This window comes from Dendropsophus ebraccatus, chromosome 5 (genome assembly GCF_027789765.1).
Source record: "Dendropsophus ebraccatus isolate aDenEbr1 chromosome 5, aDenEbr1.pat, whole genome shotgun sequence".
NCBI classification, from domain to species: Eukaryota; Metazoa; Chordata; class Amphibia; order Anura; family Hylidae; genus Dendropsophus; species Dendropsophus ebraccatus.
Window position 1 is genome coordinate 143543795 of NC_091458.1, and position 20642 is coordinate 143564436.

At 43.9% G+C, this 20642-nt stretch overlaps 1 protein-coding gene across 5 annotated transcripts in view; it reads right to left on the reverse strand.

The window, feature by feature from the left end:
- LOC138793157 (bromodomain and PHD finger-containing protein 3-like) overlaps positions 1-11705 on the reverse strand; it is a 99427-nt gene extending 87722 nt beyond the window's left edge. The window contains exons 1-3 of one of the 5 annotated variants that reach the window (XM_069971512.1): positions 11369-11452; positions 10908-10978; positions 4502-5904 (exon numbers count right to left, since the gene is read on the reverse strand). In XM_069971512.1, the coding sequence (XP_069827613.1) occupies positions 4502-5886 (1385 nt within the window). In that variant the 5' untranslated portion in view covers positions 5887-5904; positions 10908-10978; positions 11369-11452. The other 4 variants (XM_069971510.1, XM_069971513.1, XM_069971511.1 and 1 more) reach the window with 4 other exon arrangements.
- Positions 11706-20642: the final 8937 nt, after the last annotated feature.

The window sequence follows — 20642 nt, forward strand, 5'->3', positions numbered from 1 at the left end:
ACTTTGCTCAGCTGTGTGGCAGTCTCGACTCACATACTGTGCCAACCACATTGGATCATGTAAATGGCAACACAGATTTAAAGGGAACCAATCACACCGGATATGCCCCTAATGATAAGGAAACGTGCTGGTAACTCACCCAACACGCTTCCCAAACATACCCCTGTATCCTCCTTGTTTACACCGTAATCTTACATTTCTGAAGTCCCGCGCTGTATGGTAATTAGGTGTAAGTAGTCACAGTGGGTGTATGGAGTCACGTCGGCAGTGCGGTGACGTCTTTAGCACGCCGCGCAAGTGCAGTACGTCAGCGTCTTCTCCTGCTGTACTGCGCATGCGTGGCGAGCTAAAGACTACATACGCCCACCGTGACTACTTACACCTAATTACCACACAGCTCGGGAATTCAGAAATGTAGGGCTGGAGGGTACAGGGGTATGTTTGGGAAGCGTGCTGGGTGATGTACCAGCACGTTCCTTATCATTAGGGGCATATTCGGCGTGATTGGTTCCCTTTAAAACACTGAAACATGATTTATAGATAAAATTTATGCAGATTTCAGAGTGAAGTGTACTTAGATTCCGTGTGCAATATCTGTGTGCAGATCTTTTGTGTGGTTTAATTATACCCTGCCTTAAAGGGGTACTCCAGCGAAAAGCTTTTTCCCAGTAATTGAAACACATTACAAAGTCATATAACTTTGTAATATGCTTCAATCACCTATCTGCCCCCCTTCCCTATGTTTTTCCCCCTCAACCCCCCCCCCACTAGGAAGTAAAGTAAACTCATTCTTACCTAATGACTCTTAACCCCAGGCTTTTCTGCGGCAGCCATTTTGTGACAATGACATCATCAAGCCATGTTAGACCAGCCTCCCTTTGCCAGATGACTCAGGTTGCTTAGCTCTGATTGGTTGAGCAAGCTATAAGCCAGCCATCTAACAGTTTAACAGAGTCAGTTAGACATCACAGGAGACAAAGTGCATCATAGGAAACCCCAAACCAGGAAGCTGTGCCTATGCAGACGATATCATTGTCACAAAATGGCTGCCACAGAACAGCCTGGGGTCAACAGTCATTAGGTAAGAATGAATATATACACAAAGGTTCACGGAAGAGGGACTTAATCACCCTAATTCACAGTATAGCTTACTAATTAGTTACAGCTATGGGTGTCACTCTACTCAAATACCAGAAAAACCCACCATAAAGATGAATACAAAAACAACCATGGGCATAGATTCTGAATCACTGCAACATTTATTTATCACAATTATAATAATAACATGATAGAGATTTCATATAAAATATCATTAAAAAGTATTTAAAAAACAACCAGGTACCATACATGTAAAATAGACAACAACATAGGATAGATGGGTGATCAGAAATAAAAGATAATAAACCACACTGGTGTGTCCTCCCTCAGAGTAAACCTGCTATTCCAGCAATCGTATGGCTCAAGACACACACAAGTAATCATAAACCGTAATACCACTCACCCATCTATCCTATGAGGGTCACAGCTGTCCCTACGTACGTTTCACCGCAACGGGGCTTCTTCAGGGAACTGTCCCCCTAACTCCCCCTCTCCCTTATATACATACCGGGCCTCATTATGGAGTCGCCCCGCTTCCGGGCTTGTCGGCGCGCCGGACCGGAAGCGAAGACCGCGTCACTTCCGGGTTAGCAGCTCACCCCACGTACGCACGGCCGCGACGTGTAACGTCACGGACATGCGCATTAGGAGTACTGAGGCCACCCGGAAGTGACCGCAGCGTCAGCAACCGGCCGGGCGCGCACACCCATCTGCGGTGACTTCCCATTTTTAACTCTAGCATAGCTGGGACAGCGGTGATAAGAATAACAGGGGTATGGGACACATTTTAGTGATGCAAGCAGTAGTTATTCACATCCCCTAACACACTCCTCATAAATAATATCATAACATACAACATAAATATACCAATTCATCATATAAAGTGATTAAGTCATAAATACATTATATTAATAAGTATACATAAAGTGACCAGTGCTGAATGTAACCAATGATTATTACACAAAAAATACCCTCAATTTATATATATTGCATAAAAAGTGACTGGTGCTATGCTGCGAATATAAAAATAATATTGCTAGACAAAAAACAAGCGCGGCGTAAAAAACGCATCAAAAACCGCAAGTGCAAAAAACGCATAAAGTGAATGGGTGTTAACAAAATAGATTTTTTTATTTTATACCAGTAATTATACTGATACATTTTTATAATAAAAAATCTATTTTGTTAACAGCCATTCACTTTATGCGTTTTTTGCACTTGCGGTTTTTGATGCGTTTTTTACGCCGCACTTGTTTTTTGTCTAGCAATATTATTTTTATATTCGCAGCATAGCACCAGTCACTTTTTATGCAATATATATAAATTGAGGGTATTTTTTGTGTAATAATCATTGGTTACATTCAGCACTGGTCACTTTATGTATACTTATTAATATAATGTATTTATGACTTAATCACTTTATATGATGAATTGGTATATTTATGTTGTATGTTATGATATTATTTATGAGGAGTGTGTTAGGGGATGTGAATAACTACTGCTTGCATCACTAAAATGTGTCCCATACCCCTGTTATTCTTATCACCGCTGTCCCAGCTATGCTAGAGTTAAAAATGGGAAGTCACCGCAGATGGGTGTGCGCGCCCGGCCGGTTGCTGACGCTGCGGTCACTTCCGGGTGGCCTCAGTACTCCTAATGCGCATGTCCGTGACGTTACACGTCGCGGCCGTGCGTACGTGGGGTGAGCTGCTAACCCGGAAGTGACGCGGTCTTCGCTTCCGGTCCGGCGCGCTGACAAGCCCGGAAGCGGGGCGACTCCATAATGAGGCCCGGTATGTATATAAGTGAGAGGGGGAGTTAGGGGGACAGTTCCCTGAAGAAGCCCCGTTGCGGTGAAACGTACGTAGGGACAGCTGTGACCCTCATAGGATAGATGGGTGAGTGGTATTACGGTTTATGATTACTTGTGTGTGTCTTGAGCCATACGATTGCTGGAATAGCAGGTTTACTCTGAGGGAGGACACACCAGTGTGGTTTATTATCTTTTATTTCTGATCACCCATCTATCCTATGTTGTTGTCTATTTTACATGTATGGTACCTGGTTGTTTTTTAAATACTTTTTAATGATATTTTATATGAAATCTCTATCATGTTATTATAATTGTGATAAATAAATTTTGCAGTGATTCAGAATCTATGCCCATGGTTGTTTTTGTATTCATCATTAGGTAAGAATGAGTTTACTTTACTTCCTGTGGGGAGGTTGAGGGGGGAAAAGATGGGAAAGGGGGCAGATAGGTGATTGAAGCATATTACAAAGTTATATAACTTTGTAATGTGTTTCAATTACTTGGAAAAAGCTTTTTGCTGGAGTACCCCTTTAAAGAAGTCTGTAACCAGCCTTATTTTAACATATACATTTTATACTTAAAGGAGAAGTCCGGCAAAATTTTTTGTATTGTATTGCCCCTCAAAAGCTATACAAATCACCTATATACACTTATTACGGGGAATGCACATAAAGTGCTTTTTTCCCTGCACTTACTACTACATCAAGGCTTCACTTCCTGGATAAAATGGTGATGTCACTGTCACGACCCCACTCCCAGAGCTGTGCGGGCTGTGGCTGCTGGAGAGGATGATGGCAGGGGAACAACACTGAGGGACAGAGGGCACTGGAGGGACACTGAGCATCCCTCTGCCATCATCCTCTCCAGCAGCCACAGCCTACACAGCTCTGGGAGTCGGTCGTGACATCACCATTTTATCCAGGAAGTGAAGCCTTGATGCAGTAGTGAGTGCAGGGGAAAAAAAAACTTAATAAGCATTTCCCGTAGTAAGTGTATATGGTGATTTGTATTACTTTTGGGGGGCAATACAACACTTTAATAAAAATTTTTACCAGACTTCTCCTTAAATAGCATACAGCAAAAATGAGGCAAGAATTAAGCCAAAGTAGTAAACAAAAAAAAAAGCCTGGCTTAGTAATGTAGCTGGCAAAGAAATTGAGAAGTTAAAAAGTGTCCAGTGTCAACTAAAACTCTACGATGCTTCTCAGGGCTGCGGGGGGACCGAACAGTGTGGTATACTTACCACACTTCCCGGGTCACCCGCTCTCATCTTTGACGACAGCTCCTGACGTTCTGTTCTCACAGTAATTGGGACCTCAGCATAGACTGCACTATACTGTGGCTATATCCTGTGGGAACAGTATGTCAGTGGAAGTTTTCATAACAATGACAGTGAAGGCAAAGAGTTAGTGATCTGGGAACCGGCTGTGGTGGCAGAGCGGGACAGCTAAGTATGCAGCACTGTTGTGGCCACCGCAGCATTGAAGTATTTCAGTCTATGTCAGACAACCCCTTTTAACAAGTGTGCTGAAAATTTGCAAAAAAAACTGGAACACTGAATTGCTGAAGTAACCATCAACATCACCTTACCTACACAAAGGAATCTTTATGACAGTCATAAGTGACACAGGACCTCTCCTACGCACAATTCCTATGTTATTCTCTTCAAACATTTTCTCATTGAACTTTTTTCCACTTCTTCTCTTATTATTTTTTTCATCTTTATCTTTAATTATCCGACCCGGGTCAACTACTCCTTCAAGATAGCTTTTGATGGGTTCTTTCTGTTCAGTGCCAGGGGGGCGGTGTGTTTCACAATATGCAGTCTTGCGAACACTGTACGTGGTGCCATTTAGCCCAGTTTCACGTAGTGGTTCCACCTTCATAAATAGCCCAGCTCTCTGTGCACATGTGACATGAAATGCCGCATAACAGTTTACCTTGTGACATTGAATTGATGCCCCACATCCTTTTTGTTTACAAAGGTAACAGGTTAGCTTCCATCGAGCAGGAGGAATATTATCCACACCTTCAACTGGTTCCAGAAACACGGTATTGGCAAAACATACCTCTGGAACCCAGATTGCACACACCACATGGGCCCATCTTCCATCAGTAGTCTGTTTAAAAGCTCCACCTTGATTAGGGCAAAGCACACAACTAACAGGTTTTGATGGTGACTGCAGACAGCAACGGCAGAGCCACTGCCCTTCTGGGATATATGGCACACCATAGCACTCTTGATGAACTGCAAGGTTGCACATATCACAAAATAATATAGCATTGCTGTTATGGCACTCATCATCCAGGCATACACAACAAAAAGCATTTTCATCAATAGGTGAATGTGCTACACCGACACAGCGGCTTTGATAGTATGATTCCTTTTCCAACTTGTCTAACAAAAGTTCACATGTGTCGGCAGATACTGAAGAAACGCCATCATTCTGACGTTTCTCATTGATTAAATCCAACCAGGAAAGATCAGTCTCATCAAGATCATATTCAACATCTTTATCTAGCTCTTCTACAGGACGCTCTATATAGTGATAAAGTTTATCAGGCAAAATAAAAGTTTCCAGTGTGTTTTCTAAAGAAACTGTCTCCACTCCACGGAATACAGGCTGTGGTAGTTGTTCCAAATTAGAATTTACTGCATGTTTTGGGCAAATTTCACCACGCTTTTTACCTTTGGTGGAAGCTTTCCAACAGTTGGTCGAAAGAGTTAACTCTGTGTTTTCCTTATTGCTATTGCATTCCGTTATATCTTGAGCTGTAAGTTCATCCTCTGAAACTATTCGAAGAGGTTCAAAAATACTGAGTCTGTGAAGGCGTCCTTCAATTTCAACATCTACCATTCGTTGTGCCTGAGCATAGGTCAAAGTTTCTCGTGTGGGGGAACATGAAAAACAACAAGGAGATGAAGACTGTGGGCCACTGGCGTCCTGATGTGCTTTACGCCGTGGTTTTCTCATGTCCGTAAGTGACAGTTTCTGTAAAAAAGAAACAAAACAGCACATGGAAAAGATACAAGATGCAAAAAAATAATAAAGTCAGATGTAAAAGCTAACAAATACCAATAAACTTTAACCAGTAGATCATGGTGTCCTTAAGGCGGTACAGAGGGGGTCCTAACTGTACCGTGCCACTCGATTAACCATATTGTATTATTTAAGGGTGAAGTTCGGCCAAAATGAAACAATCTGCTGGGGGTGGGGGGTGAGAACATAATAGGTAATGTATACTTGTCTGTCCGAGTGCCCCCGCAGCGCTTCATCACTGGTCCCGGACCCCACTGGGCTCCTGCAATTTTCAGGCTCAGCCAACCAGCCACTCAGTTACTGTGGCGGGACATTGTGACGTAACAGGAAGCCGTGAAAAAATATAGCGTCTGTATCAGGGAGCTGGTGGCACAGTGCTGCAGGGATGAGTTAATATACATTCCTTATGTCAATTCAAAATATAAGACAGCACTCTATAGCGTAACTCAGACAGGGCTGAAGTGGTGAAAGTAAGCACATAGAACTCTCACCTGAGTAGGTTGTGCTGATGTAAGGCACAACTCTTACTAAAAGCATGTGAATGAACCGCAGCCACTCCCGCCTAATCCCCACAGGGATTAAAGACAGTCAGTATCCTCCTCCACTCCAAGGCGGGTAAAACAGGTGCAGGTCCAAGAGGTAATAAGAGATATAAAATATCATAAAATTTATTAAAAGAATTATGCCAGCGACACAGCGCATTTCGAGACCGGTACGGTCTATTTATGTGTTAGACACTTGATAAAGAGACTGGACCGGTCTAGAAACGCGTTGTGTCGCTGGCATAATTCTTTTAATAAATTTTATGATATTTTATATCTCTATTACCTTTTGGACCTGCGCCTGTTTTACCCGCCTTGGAGTGGAGGAGGATACTTATGTCAATTCAGGCTGTGGTCATATTCAAGGTTACCCGATCTTCCAACAGAAAGAGCGACTGCACTCCAATCAGGTAAAACTGCTTAATGACAGGTACGCATTACCTGCTGTTACATTAGAAAAAGACGATGTTCTAGGACAAAAGACAGATTTTTTTGTGGCCAAAAGATGGGTGCTGTTATTGGCAGAAATACAACAACAAATCACAACAGCCCACACAGAGTTATTTAGGGCCTGTCAGGTGTCCTGGCCATGGTAAATCCAGAAAGCTTGCCTATTTCAGGATCTTTTAGCACTAGTAAACTATAGGAACATATAAGGATGTGTCCCCATGTGCTAGATTCTCTTTTTTTATTTTCTCACTGCAGATTGTAGTTGAACTATAGGCTGTACAAGAACAAAAATGTATTAAAAGTTTTCAATTGCCACTGCAAAATTCACAACACTGCGGATTCTGACAGAAGTCAATCGGCTAAAAGTAAAATAACCATAAATGTAATATAAATTGACACACCACAGATCTTACATCCATATCACAGATCGATGTGGATTTGTCAGGCACATGTGGATGATTTTTATTAAATTTGATCCACTTTGCTGTTATTGTAAACACTGTTGCCAAAACTGCCCCCAGCAGCCAATCACAGCTCAGCTTTTATTTTACCACAGCAGAAAGCTGAGCTGAGATTGGTTGCTGTGGGCAGTTTAAACAGTTTAATAATTCTGGTCTGAGTTTTTCACAGCTAATACGTCACATGTGGTTGTACCCTTTAAGTCACGTTATCATTGTATTTAAATCATCTTAATGATTCCTTCACACTACTATATGCGATAAATATATATTTCATCCAAAACAAGATCAGAGTTGCTCAGCGTTATGATTTTCATTTTGCTCATGACAGGATTTAGGATATGTTCACACTGAGTAAATTAGGCAGAATTCCGCCGCAAAAATCCCACCTGTCTCAGTGTGAATCTGCTTCTCTATGGGAGAGCACGGGCAGCAGCGGAGGAGCGCACACTCTCCCATAGACAGGCTATGGCACACTGAGGCAGGCGGGATTCTGCTGCGGAAAACTCCACCGCGGAGTTCCGCCTGATTTGTGTGAACATATCCTTAAAAAGAATCTGTCAGCTGTAATTCACATTCTGAACTGCTGACACTGTTACATGCTGTTAGGACAAGGAGACACATGGTACCTTTGATATATTTAGCTATGTTTTCAGGATGCAGAGACATGCTTTTATTCTCTGGTACAAAGAGGCTTTTCTAAGTTCCTGATATGCTAAAAAGTTGGAATACATCCTCTCTCTCTCCCTGCTTGACTGACACCTGGAAGCTGAGTCCCAAACAGAAAAAAGGGATGGGAGGGGGAGCGAGGAGGTGTTATAGCTTTCTGTACTTCAGGAGATGGGGAAAGGCTCTTTGACTTTTTGTACTATAGAAAGCATATTTGAAAGGCCCCATGTGTCTCCTTGTCTTAAAGGGGTTGTCCAGCGAAAGTCTTTTTCTTTCAAATCAACTGGTTTCAGAAAGTTATATAGATTTGTACTTTACTACAATTAAAAAATCTCAAGTTTTCCCATACTTATCAGCTGCTGTATGTCCTACAGGAAATGTTTTATTTTCAGTCTGACACAGTGCTCTGTGCTGACATCCCTGGCCGAGGCAGGAACCTTGTCTCGGTTTTCTATGAATCCCCATAGAAAACCTCTCCCCGTCTGGACAGTTCCTGTCTTAGCCAGAGATGTCAGCAGAGAGCACTGTGTCAGACTGAAAAGAAAATAACTTTTCCTGCAGGACATACAGTAGCTAAAAAGTATAGGAAGACTGGAGATTTTTTTAATCGAAGTAAATTACAAAGCCATATAAAACTTTCTGAGACCAGTTGATTTGAAAGAAAAAGATTCTCGCTGGACAACCACATTAACAGCTATCACATTGTCAGCAGTTTGGAACACGAACTGCAGCAGACAAATTCCCTTTAAGGCTATGTTCACACTACGTATATTTCAGTCAGTATTGTGGTCCTCATATTGCAACCAAAACCAGGAGTGGATTGAAAACACAGAAAGGCTCTGTCCACACAATGGTGAAATTGAGTGGATGGCCGCCATTAAATGGCAAATATTTGCTGTTATTTAAAAAAAAAACGGCTGTTATATTGAAATAATGGCAGTTATTTACTTTTATATGGCGGCCATCCACTCAATTTCAACATTGTGTGGACAGAGCCTTTCTGTGTTTTTAATCCACTCCTGGTTTTAGTTGCAATATGAGGACCACAATACTGACTGAAATATACGTAGTGTGAACCCATCCTAAATCTGTTACACCAAATACACAGTATACAAAGTTGGTGTTATTTCGTATTGTGAGAAAACCATACGTTTGTGAGCAATGTTAAGGCCCTATTACACGGGACAACATAGAGGAGCAAATGAGTGCTCGTTTTCTCCTTGTTCCCCGCTCGCTGTTGGCGGTACTACACGCGTTCGCAACGAGCGGGTTAGTGCAGGGGAGGTGCAGGGGCCTGCCCATAGAGGATAGCGGCGATCCGCTGTCACCGCTCCTATTCCGCGTAGCGACGGCAGCAAATCGCTGCTATCACAGTCGTTTGTCTTTCAACATGTTGAAGTACAAACGACAGCAACAATTAACCGACATGGTTCATGATAGCTGATCGTTGCCTTCTATTACACGGGATGATTATCGTCCGTAACGGCCGATAATCATTCTGTGTAATAGGGCCTTTAGCGTTACCCTGAGGGTAGCTTCACACACGTACCGACTCGCAGCGTTAATAACGCTCCGAGTTGGCTAGGTTCTGGCAGAACACTTTCACTACATACACACAGCGGTCTGAACGACCGCTGCGTGTATGTAATTCTGCCGGCTGCTTAACCCCTTCAGCTGCCGCTCCCACTCTGTATACATTACCTGTCCTCGCTGCACGGGGTCCCAGCGTACTCGCCAGGCCAATCAGTGGCTGCGGCAGGGCAACACACTGATTGGACGGACGGGAGAGCAGTACGACGAGACCCTGTGCAGCAAGGACAGGTAATGTATACAGAGCGGGAGCCGGGCAGCAGCTGAAGGGGTTAAGCGATCTGCCAGGACCTAGCCGACTCGCAACGTTATTAACGCTGCGAGTCGGTACGTGTGAAGCTACCCTAATGGTGCAATAAGGTAGGGCATAGTGGAATACATTTTTTAAAAATAAATAAGAGACAGTCTCTGCTGCCAGATGCAACCAATCACAGGGCTGCTTTTATTGTTTTGAGGACAGAATATGAATAAAAGCCAAGCTGTGACTGGTTGCTAAGGGCAGGAGAAGCAGTGTCTCTCTTAGGGTATGTTCACATCTTGTTTTTGGCCGCATGTCGGGCTACACGTCAGAAATCAGTGGAAAAAAGGATGCTGACATGCAGCACGGCCACATTGACTTAAATGAGCAAGATGGAGTCATTATGTGATGTTCTGCTCATTTGCCGGACGTACGCTGTTTTTGTGCAAGACTCAAAAGCGTGGTTGACTACGTGGTCATGTGGCCGTCGGCACGTCAGCATCCTTTTTTCACTGATTTCAGACATGTAGCCCGACGTGAGGACAAAAACGAGATGTGAACATACCCTTAAAGGAAACCTTTCACCCCCCCACCCCCACGCCGGGGTGACAGGCTCCCGACCCCCCCTTAGATCCCCCTATACTTACCTCATCGCGCCGGGTCCCGCTTCCTGACTGAGATTTCAGCGCCCGAAGCGCGTGATCACAGGAGGGTCCGATACCCATAGAGAATGACGGAGCATCGAACCCCCCATTCATTCTCTACGAGCATCTGACTCTCCTGTGAGCGCGCGCGCTGGGACTTGGGGCGCTGAAATCTCCGTCACCCGACCGGCTCAGGAAGCGGGACCTGGCGCGATGAGGTATGTATAGGGGGATCTAACGGGGGTCGGGAGCCTGTCACCCCAGCACGGGGGGGTGACAGGTCCTCTTCAACCAACTTCAGAAGTCTCCTTTACTGTGTTCTATATACCATAAACAAGAAACACACAGAATAAGGTATACATACACATCTGCTTGACAACTATGCTCTCACTGGTAGCAGCTGTTTCTATTTCAAGGAGTCAGTATTTTCCAATTCTTCCTTGAAGAAAATAAACAATAGCGTTAGGCATCCAACCTGCTGTCATCCTTAAAGATACAGCTTTCCTGCAAGCAACCTAGCAGAACACAACGACAGGCAGCAAGCAAAGTCAAACGTAAAAGATGGCTGGTCACAGAAGGGTGAGGTATACAACTAGTACAACGCTGGCAACCAGGAGAAGGGAAGACGCCACGAAGGGTGAAGGAAAAAACAAACGATGTCAGTAAAGGGGAGGAAACTGACGGCAGAGACGCCTGACGGCACAGCACACCGGTGACGGGAGTGACGGAAACCGATCGTTACGTGTTTAGATCACATGATCCACCGACACACAGCGAAGACGTGTAACGGTTTACATAAAGTCCGTGCACTGAAGCGGCACCTACATTAGTGCAAATGACATCAACAGCTACAGGAAAGAGTGACGGCGAAGGTGGAGCTCCGGCGAGAAAAGGGGAGGAGCCATGGGGAAAACCGAAGAGGGAGGGGCGGCACTTTGAGCCTTCGCCATTTTTCCGCTTCCGGAGCAGAGCAAGGACGAAGGAGGAAAATGCCAGCGCCGTAATATGACGTGTTCTTCCCGCCCTTCGCTCGATAGCTGACTGTAGCGATTCGGTTGTAGCTGTTACGTGAACGGAGAGGGTGCTGTGTTTGCGTAATAGTATGGCACATATAGGGAGCGCCCATGAAGGGTTGGGAGCAGCCCTCTCCGTGTCACTGCCCTCCAGCTGTGTAATACTGCCCCTAGTGGCCTGGTGTTTGGTGGGGGGGCGGTGCGGAAGTGTGTTTATCTTTTGGATGTGTTGCTGGTTGTGCACATGATGCAGCTTTCTGCGGAACTGCGTCTGACATTATGAACCCTCCTTTATTGAGAAACACTGTGTGTGCGTGCGTGCGTGCGTGCAGTGGTGGATTAAATGTACCCTGGGCCCCGGGCTGTCCACCCAACCTGCCCCCCCCCCCCCAGTCAATTCGCCCACATTATAATCTGCTACTGCGCCCCCCCCACTGTCCCCAATAAACACTGCCTGCCTCCCCTCCCTGCTGGCCCCAATAAACATAATGTTTGGTCCCTTGCTGCTACCCCCAGTAAGCATTGCCCACCCCACCTCCACTGCCCTCAATAAACATATTGCCACCTCACCTGGTCCTCTGATGTTGCCCCCCAAGGTCACAGCAGCACAGAGGATGTCAGGAGAGGAGGGTGCTGATCTTATAGGAGAGGTCCGAGCAGCACAGAGGATGTCAGGAGAAGAGGGTGCTGATCTATAGGGGAGGTCACAGCAGCACAGAGGATGTCAGGAGAGGAGGGTGCTGATCTATAGGAGAGGTCCGAGCAGCACAGAGGATGTCAGGAGAGGAGGGTGCTGATCTATAGGGGAGGTCCCAGCAGCACAGAGGATGTCAGGAGAGGAGGGTGCTGATCCTATAGGAGATAGTCCCCCTTTATAGATTGTCCCCCTCTTTCCCCCTCTATAGATGGTCCCCCTCTTTCCCCCCTCCTAGATGGTCCCCCTCTTTCCCCCCTTCTAGATGGTCCCCCTCTTTCCCCCCTTCTAGATGGTCCCCCTCTTTCCCCCCTTATAGATGATCCCCCTCTTCCCCCCTTTATAGATGGTCCCCCTCTTTCCCCTTTATAGATGGTCCCCCTTCTTCCCCCCTTATAGATGGTCCCCCTCTTTCCCCCTTATAGATGGTCCCCCTTTTTCCCCCTTTATAGATGGTCCCCCTTTCCCCCTTTATAGATTGTCCCCCTCTCCCCCCTCCCTTATAGATGGTCCCACTCTTCCCCCCTTTATAGATGGTCCCCCTCTTTCCCCCCTTCTAGATGGTCCCCCTCTCCCCCCTCCCTTTATAGATGGTCCCCCTCTTTCCCCCCTTTATAGATTGCCCCCCCTCTTCTCCCTTTATAGATGGTCCCCCTCTTTCCCCCCTTTATAGATGGTCCCCCCCTCTTCTCCCCTTTATAGATGGTCCCCCCAGTCAGTAAATAACACAAAAATAACAAAATACAACTCACCTACCCTGCGTTCCCCCGTCGATCCTCTCTCCTTCTGCAGTCTCCGGCTGATGCGCGGCTGCCGGGGGCGTCCCGTCCTCTCCCCGGCAGCGCGCGCATCACACAGCTCCTAGTGCCGCCTGGGCCCTGACTTCCGGCCAAACCGCCTACATTATAATCCGCCATTGTGTGTGTGTGTGTATATATATATATATATTATATGCTTTACTGCTGGTGCACTGACAACCCCTGACCTCTGCACATTTTCCTTTCCTACTTGATTGCCAGCTGGAGAACAGAGGTCAGAGGTTTTCAGTGCAGTGAAGCAGAGATCCCTGTCTTCTGCTTGTTAACCCTTCCTCTGTGTTTCAGCATGTAAGTAAACATTGGGTCACTCACACACTGCAGTACATGAGGGGTACATGTCGTGAATTTTTTTTTTGCATAAGTAAATAGTCCAGGCGATTTTAAGAAACTTTGTTATTGGGTTTATTAGCCGAAAAATGCATACATGAAAAAACTGTTTGAAACTCTCCCCCCTGTCTTCATTGTTCTCCTATGGAGAGAGCTAAATAAAAGACCAAAACACGACAACAAAGAGTTAATCTACAAATACCTCACCCTTTATCTCCTCTGACAGTCAGCTCTGAGCTCTGATTACAGCTGTCACCCAGCTCTGTGCCTGTAATCCTCTTATCTGCTTTCTGCTGTTGGCTAACTCCCTCCTCCCCCCCTCCCCTCTCCCTAGAACAGACTGGGTACGTCTGATGCAACAAGTCACAATTTCCAGATTTTTTTGCAGTGGATGGAAAAGAGGAGGGAGGGGGGGTCCTGGGAAAAGGCTTTTTAAATGCAGATAATGGCATATTTGCCTAATATACCCAATTACACAGTTTCTTAAAATCGCCTGGGCTATTGATTTCTGCAAAAAAAAAAAAAAATTGACAGTGACTCTCTAACCCCTTAGTGACCGCCGCACATATTTTAACGGCGGTCACTAATGGGCTTTTAATGTACACTAGTGTAAAAGTAGAAAAAAAATTGAAAAAAAGTGCACCAAGCACAACACAGCCCCCCCCCCCCCATAATAAAAATAAAAAAACAGTACCAGAATAGCTGTATTTTATCAATCCACTTTAGAAAATACGTCATAAAAGAGATCAAAAAGTTATATACGTATAAAACTTGGTATCAATAGAAACTACAGATCTTCCCGCAAAAAATAAGCCCAAAATCAGCTCTGTCGTACAAAAGATAAGAACGCTATGGATCTTGCAATATGGCGACAGTTTTTGTGGGTTTTTGCTAGGAAGATAGTTTCTATTGCGCCAAAGCGGTAATAGTTAAAAAAAAAAAATACAAATGTATCGCCGTAACCGTAGTGACCCAGAGAATGCATGTTTTATGTTATTAGTGACCGCCGATACGGATTTTTACGGCGATCACTAATGGGCTCTATACTGCTGCCATCAGCTCTTTATGGCGATGGTGCAGAATAGTGCAGCGGTGCCGGTAATGCCCGCAACCCCCTCCTCTCAGCTATCGGAGGTAGCTGAGAGGTTGGGGCAGAGTGTGGGCTCAGTCTCGGAGCCATCCACTCAGTTTCAACATTGTATGATCAGAGCCTTTCTGTGTTTTCAATCCACTCCTGGTTTTGGTTGCTATGAGACCTGAAATATACAGCCTCAAATATACGTAGTGTGAACCCAGCCTTAGAAGCAAAGAATTTCAAAGTTCGTAAAGTGCAAATTTTTAAAATTTTTCATATTTTGACCAAATTTTGCCACTAACATAAAGTACCATATGTTACGAAAAAACAATCTCAGAATCGCTAGAATACGTTAAAGCATCACTGAGCTATAAGCGCATAAAGTGAGACAGGTCAGATTTTGAAAAATGAGCCTGGTCATTAAGGCTCAAATAGGCTTGGTCCCTAAGGGGTTAAGCAGAAGCACACATGCTCTTACCTTCTCCCCCGGGCTTCCCTCCTGCATGGGCCCCATAGCAACTGCCTACCCTGCCTCTGTGGTAGCTACGCCACTTCCTTTGGGTATGTTCACACCAAGTAATTCCACCTGTTTACGTGTGTCATAGCCCATCTATGGGAGAGCACGCGCTCCTCCTTTAAGCGTAGAGCGGCAGCTGTGGAGGAGCACTCTCCCATAGAAGGGCTGTGACACTGAGACAGGCGGAAAGTTCCACCTGAATTACTCAGTGTGAACATACCCTAAAGAAGAAAGCCAATTGCTATTGCACTTCTGTTTTTTCCTCCTCATCAAGGTATTTGCACTTGCATTTTTTTCAACTACAGACCCACATGATCCCTTACAGATTGTAATTTGCAATGAAAAACTTAATTTTTCCATAAAATATACTGCAAAATCAGGGGGAAATTTTTCTTCCCCACCCATTTTTGGGCGGTTTGTGTTTACGTTGTTCACCCTATGGTAAGACTGATAACATGTTATCTATGTTGATCAAGTGAGCACAGTTACGATATGCAACTTATATAAGTTTTGTTTTACCTGACTGCTCTTTAAAAAAAAAAATTAAATGTGTTTAAAGGGGAACTCTGGACCGGGAAACATTTTTTCTATTAAAAGTACTTTAAAAGTTATATAGATGTGTCTATATAATGTATAACTATCTCTGTGTTTCTGCCACACTGGTAGTTTGTTGATATGCAGGAAGTGAAAAAAAAAATGGCCTGTTTACTTTGGTAAATGTACCAATTTACTTTGTCTCCTGCTCTCTCCCCTCAGGAGACAGAGGTTACATGCACCTCTCACATTGAGTTTGCTGAGCACAGGCTGATACAGACTAGACGGGGCAAGGCGTGATGTCACAGGAGGCTTGGCTGGATCCCCCAATTCCCTTAGTGATTCACCGTCTCTGACCAGACAGAAGCAGGTTCTGCAACTTTACAAATTGTGCAAAATTCTGCAGTGAAATTAGGGCTATGTTCACTCATGTTGGAGTTTCATTGCAGTATTGCAGCGTCTTCACAAAAAGGATGCAGTAATACAATTAAATGATGCTAAACAGCACAGAGGATCAGAGCCGGCACTGTCAATCCCAACTGGACACAAAAACAAAGCATAAACTGTACATCCCATGTAAGATAATATTGGATAAAGTCCTTATTGTGGTGCTCAACTTCAAAGATAAAAGATGCCTGATCATAATGCGTGGAGATGAGAAGAAAAAAAAAAGAATTTGAAAAGTTCTTTACTTCATTCCAATATCGACGTCAAAGGGAGAGAATACACAGCCTAGATGTTCTGAAACAGTTTTGGGCGGCGAATGGGCAGGGTGGAGGACGGTGCTGAACAGCTGCAGGAAAGCATTCTAGACCCTGTAGTACTGTAAACAACTGCTCAACAGGAAGTACAGACACACAATACAGAACGAAGCCCCCCCCCCCCCCCAAAAAAAAAAATAAATAAATCAATAAATTAAAAAAAAAAAAAGGATTTTTGGTGGTTTGGACAGGTAAGCAATGCTATATGCTTCTGCAGTTGTTTTTTTTACCTACCTGGAGTTGCCCTTTAACCTCTTAAGGACGCATGACGTACCCGTACGTCATGCAGCCGCAAGAGGTGGTCAGAGCGGGGCCGCGCGGCGACCCCGCTCTGGACCACCGCGGTCCCGGGTGCTGCTTGTAGCCCGGGACAGCGGGTATTAGCGGGCACGGTCCGATCGCCGTGCCTGCTAATACAGTAATGAGATGCAGCTGTCAAAGATGACAGCTGCATCCGATTACCGGATGCAGCACTTCCCTGGTGTCTAGTGGAGGAGCGAGCTCCGTTACTGGTGCCGGCCGGGGTCTCTGCCAAAATGGTGCTGATCCCGGCTCGGCACTTGGATGCTTACGGCTGCAGCTGGGGCTTCTAGTATAAGTGTAAAAGAAAAAAAAAAAGTGTTATTATTAGTAAAAAGCCCCCTCCCCTAATAAAAGTCAGAATCACCCCCCTTTTCCCATGTTTTTAATAGAAGTAAATAAATAAATAAACATGTTTGGTATCGCCACGTGCGTAATCGCCTGAACTATTAATTAATCACATTCTTGATCTGGCACAGTAAACGGCGTAAGCGCAAAAAAATCCCAAAGTGCAAAATTGTGCATTTTTAGTCGCATCAAATCCAGAAAAAAACGAATAAAAAGCGATCAAAAAGTCGTATATGCGCAATCAAGGTACCGATAGAAAGATCTCGCACAGTAATAGGAATAAGTGCAAAAAATTGTCATCACATCAAATCCAGAAAAATGTTAATAAAAAGTGATAAAAAAGTCGCATATAGGCAAGCAAGCTACCGATAGAAAGTACACATCATGGCGCAAAAAATGACACCTTACACAGACCCATAGACCAAGGGATAAAAGCGCTATAAGCCTGGGAATGGAGCGATTTTAAGGAACATATATTTGTTAACAATGGTTTGAATTTTTTACAGGCCATCAGATACAATAAACGTTATACAAGGTATATATCGTTTTAATCGTAACGACTTGCATAACAGGTCAGTTTTACCCCAGGGCGAATGGCGTAAAAACAAAAAAACCCCTAAATAAAAAAAATACGTTTTTTTGTTCAATTTCACCACACATTGAATTTTTTGCTGGTTTCGCAGTGTGCTTAATGCAAAATTTCAGCCTGTCATTGCAAAGTACAATTAGTGACGCAAAAAATAAGGGCTCATGTGGGTCTCTAGGTGGAAAAATGCAAGTGCTATGGCCTTTAAAACACAAGGAGGAAAAAACTAAAACGCAAAAACGAAAATTGGCTCCGTCCTTAAGAGGTTAAAGTTGCTCTACTTATCACCATGTTCACACTGCGTATGAGACCGGCCGTTCCGTGACTCCGGCCGTGTCACGGAACGGCCGGTCTCAGCCCGGATCATCACGGCTGGTACTTAAGTACCGGTCGGATGATCTTTCCTCCGTGGAGCTCTGATGCGGGCGCATCAGCGTGCGCCCGCATCAGAGCTTCCCATAGCACAGAGTGAAGCAAGCAGCCGGAGTCCCTCACTTCACTGTGTGAACTGACAGGTCCTTCTGCGGGCGGAATTCATTGAATTCCGTCCACAAATAATGGACCTGTTAGTTGTTTGCGGCGCCGCATGGGAACCGGCCAGAGCGTATACAATGTGTGTACGCTCCGGCCGGGATCCCATAGCAAATAATGCTATGTTCCACCCCGCAAATCTACGGCTGTAGTTCTGCGGCGAGAACTATGGCTGTAGATTTACGTAGTGTGAACATAGCCTCAGAGCGCATTTATTTTTTGGTCTCGGGCTGTGTGAGACAGCATTTTTCCTCCATGAACTGTTGTTTTTATCAGTAACTTGCGTATATGCGACTTTGTGATCACTTTTTATTACAATTTGTCTGGATTTTACGTGACAAAAAATCAGCAATTTTGCACTTTAGTATTTTTTGCACTTACAGCGTTTACTGTGCAAGAACAGGAATATCATAATTTAATAGTTCAGGCAATTCTGCATGCAGCAATACCAAAAAGTTTTTATTTATAAGGGCCCTTGCACACTATAAAAATCACGCGAATAACTTGGTGCGGATTCCTGCTCACGTGTCCACCTGCCTCTCGGCCTGTTTCAGAGGCAGTCTATGCTCAGACGGATTCAGTCGGCCTTTCAAAGTATTGACGTGTCAATTCTTTGGATGGACAGTGGAATTTCCCTGACCATAGAATGGAGCCTTTGGGTCCAACAGAAATTCAAGCAGGAGCGCAAAGTAATTTAAAGTCCCACTATGGGACTTCTATATACACAACATTGACTACATAGATGAATACAGTACATATACAGTGGTACCTCGGTTTAAGAGCGTCTTGGTTTAAGAGCTCACAGTTTTTCAAAATTGTGACTTGGTTTAAGAGCATTGCTTTGGTTTAAGAGCTCCCTGTACTGGGTGGGATTTTTACAAAAGTAATGGATTCTGCACCACCCTATATCTCTGGGGTGCTCCTACTACATACCTATATTACATACTACCAAAACAAGAACAAGAGAGTTCCAGGGGTATGTAATGAACGTAGGGCACACCACAACCAATAATTATATGAATATACAAAAAAATTTATATCTTTATTCACATCATGAAATTATCAAATACATATAAATACACATGAAACAAACATATGGGCACAAAAAAAACCCCTAACCATTAAAAACAATTAAAATACACAACAAAGGGACCTATTGAAATATAAAGGTACCCAAGGGCTCAACAACCTATATAGAATACAGATACTCCGGCTGCAAAAAAAAGGGGGAAAGATAAACTAACAAAAATCACAAAGCCATAAGTACGAGTGAAATAAATAATGCCAGGCAATAAATAAAGAATATATAAGTAGTGAGTGAAAATATGTGAAGACCAAACCCTACAAAATACCCCAAATCAATACAACAAATATAAGGTAATTTGCACCATGTCCAGGAGACCTAAGCAGCCAGAGCAAATAGGTTGGAGTCCATAACCCTACGCGTTACGTTCCCTACTGGAACTTCGTCAGGGATTGTTTATACAGAGGTAAGTGCCCATATTTATATACAAATCAATAATATATATCATGTACACATGTGTTACCCATTACCTGACATGTGGCGGTTCAGCACTAGACGACCGCATCAACAAGATGGCCGCGGCGTCTCAAACAGAGTACAGCGCAGGCGCTAATGGCTGAACATAAGAATACATCATCACGCCGGCCGACGTAAGTATGCGCATGCGCAATATGAATCAGAGTAGTAGCAACCACATTGCGCAGCCGCCATATACAAACGAGTCATGTGACCGTGTGGCAAGAACATATACTAGATACAGACGTAATTAGGCGCAGTGAAAGTAAGGGCAAGATAGCCCATACATTACACTAAAGGCTGGTACCACCATATAAGTTTAGATCATTTAACGGAGATATACCATAAATAATAAATAATAAGCGCCATGTCAGCCCTAGTTAGTTCATTCATTAAAACACATATTAATAATGTAGCCACAACCACAGGTTTACATCACTATATAAGGGTAATATGGACACTGTAGTCATCAACAAAAACCATAAATAATGAACAAAAATTACAAGAAGTCAAAAACCTCATATGTAGTGATATACTAACATCACATGCCAGAATAGGTAGAATACTAAATGATCACAATAGACCGTGGCATCTACATTTATACAGAATGTCCCAAACAGTAAAATTAAATGAAAATGAAAAAATATATACAACGGGATCCAGGAATTGTACACATGTGTGTACCAAGAGGAAAAAAAAAAAAAAAGTCCATATCCTGCAGGTAAGGTCCAGTCCTCATGCATATTGTGGAAAACAGTCCAGCCGTTTATATGACCAAAGTAGACAAGATGACTCCCTGACATGCAGGTATCAGTATATATGACAAAATACGTTATAATCTTCTGTTCGTGTCATCCAAGTGTACGATACCATAAAATGAACATAGTTGGATAGTAATCTAATGAAAAAAACACAATTCAGTGACCAAGTAAAACCATGCAAAATGCAAAAAAGAGGAAAAAAAAAAAAAAAGAGGAAAATGAGTGAAAAGTGAAAGAATGTGTGTCAAAGACCCCATCCTCACAGGAGATGAGGAAAGTTGCTAACAGTGAATA